The following is a 2060-nucleotide window of genomic DNA, read 5'->3' on the forward strand; positions in this document are numbered from 1 at the left end:
GATCTCAATAGACACAACAAAAGCTGTGTGACACCCGCCGCAGCACAATACCCCTGTCCTACTGTAGTGCTGCTGCGGGTGTTAGACAGCTGTTCATTGTGCTTACTGACATATGAGTCTTCTTTCTTCCTTCCCCAGCTTCTCACCTGTCGTTGCCATTCATCATCCGATCTTTATCTAGCCCGATTCTGTCCCCAAGTCAACTCCTTGCTACGACTACCATGTATCGAGGCATCTCAATTCCAAGTAAGCCCGGCGAAGGAAGGAAGAATATGAAGCTCGGACGGGAAAAGCCCACCTGAAATCAAACAAACAGAAACACCAGCGTCGTCTACCTATAAGTAAATATATATATTTATGTATATAGAATGTCACAGACAGATTGTTTGACACAGGTATAGATGCCACTATCTATGCATGTGAGTGTGTAGTTTTCGAACTGCTTACCCTCAGAGTCTTGATGAAGATCTGCGTCGGGGCACAGTGTGGAGATCTGGAGAGGCCACTTCTCCGCGTCGTCTTCCACATTCGTCTCAGACTGGACACTCCGGCACACCAGATCCCCTATCCAGTTAAGTCCATGAGGAGGGGGATCAACCTGATTGTCCTCCATGTAACAGAGCGTTCCTCCCTCCGGCTGAGGAGTGACTGGAGAACACGGACACATAGACAAAGACTCAAGACATTTGCACCTATTGTGTGAGCGCTGTCAGCTGTGGTCCCCGTTTGTGTATTAGGCCTGTAAGTACGCTTGTCTGGCTTTTCTGTTTGTGTATTATGGGACTTACTACTCGATTTCTTCCTTCTCCGGCCTGGGTAGCGGCGCCTCAGCCTGTAGCGCCCAAGCTTGAAGGCAAGGGCGCTCCGCGCACAGGCAAGGCATGCCTCCTGCTCTTCCCTAGTCACCCGTTGGCCGGGAACGCCGCCCCTGCCATTCTTCTCTCCCCCCCATACGGCCTGCGACTGAGAGCGACTCTCGGTCTCACCCCGCACAGGCGGTCCGAGAGGACAGCAACTGCGCTGCTGCTTGTTGAGCTCGCTAACATCAATTTCTGGCCCGTTGTCGCCGACTGGCTTCTGCGCGCGGTTTCCGTGGTGCCTTGCTTGTGTCGATTTGTCACACAGTGGGGAAAAGAGCGAGTGGTAAGGGCGTTGAATTCTCCCTTCCTCGAGTTCCTCGTCATCGTCCCCAGAATCCTCGGAGCCGTCTGGTGTGTCTGTGCTGGTTGCTGTCGAACATTCTTCAGCGCACACCAGAGCCATTTCATCCGATTTGTTACGCAGCTCTTGTAAACTTGCACCGCCAGCCTTGTTGTCCGGGTGGAGGCTCAGCAAGAGAAGCTGCTGCTTGGATGCTCGGCTCTGAGTCGCCCTCAACGGCGGCATGATCCGGCTAACATCCTCAATTTCCTTTTTCAGTGCAGGCAACAACATACGGTGGTCGTTCCTGCGCTTCAATCTTTGCTTTTCTTCTGCCGGGTCTCTGCTGCTTTCGTCTGTGAGCCAGGGTGGTCTGGGTACCACCCTTGCTGGTGCGGCCGCGGCGCCGCTTGGCAGAAGCCACACGAGAAACGAGCAAGAAATAGCCACAAGGCAAAATAGAAAGGCAAACACTATCTCGACAGCCAGTCTGCAGACAGTCGCCATGTTCTGGCAGTGCCGAGGGACACTACGGAACAGAGCCCAAAGACGCAAGTCCTCACGGACTCGCAATGAAAATTTAGTCAATCGCATTGTTTTGCTAAGCATTTGAATGCCCGAAAGCGTTGTACGCAAGAAACGTGGTAGCGGCGCCCCCGAATACGCCAGAATAAAAGATCGGGGACAAACCTTCACCAATCCACGTCACCCCTGCCGCCCGTCGTCCACGACGTGTGCGCGTGTCTTGGAGCTCGCTGCATGGTCGAGCAACCGTCGAGTAAGCCGAGCACCCGAGCAGCAAGCACACCGCCGGGCGTACTATTGTTGAGCGGTAGTGAGCTTAGTACTACTGACAGTGAGCCGCTCACCCCAGGGGTTCTGTGTGGTGCTGTAACACCAGGGGACCTACAGCTTCGAGC

At 53.9% G+C, this 2060-nt stretch overlaps 1 protein-coding gene across 1 annotated transcript in view; it reads right to left on the reverse strand.

The window, feature by feature from the left end:
• CSUI_005766 (uncharacterized protein) overlaps positions 1 to 2060 on the reverse strand; it is a 4647-nt gene that overhangs the window by 1579 nt on the left and 1008 nt on the right. The window contains exons 1-3 of the mRNA XM_068065936.1: positions 789 to 2060; positions 448 to 648; positions 147 to 298 (exon numbers count right to left, since the gene is read on the reverse strand). The exon at positions 789 to 2060 is cut by the window's right edge and continues 1008 nt beyond it. Of these exons, the coding sequence (XP_067922087.1) occupies positions 237 to 298; positions 448 to 648; positions 789 to 1749 (1224 nt within the window). The 5' untranslated portion in view covers positions 1750 to 2060 and the 3' untranslated portion in view covers positions 147 to 236. The remainder of the gene's footprint in view (positions 1 to 146; positions 299 to 447; positions 649 to 788) is intronic.

Source organism: Cystoisospora suis (genome assembly GCF_002600585.1).
Source record: "Cystoisospora suis strain Wien I chromosome Unknown contig_2789, whole genome shotgun sequence".
Lineage (NCBI taxonomy): Eukaryota > Apicomplexa > Conoidasida > Eucoccidiorida > Sarcocystidae > Cystoisospora > Cystoisospora suis.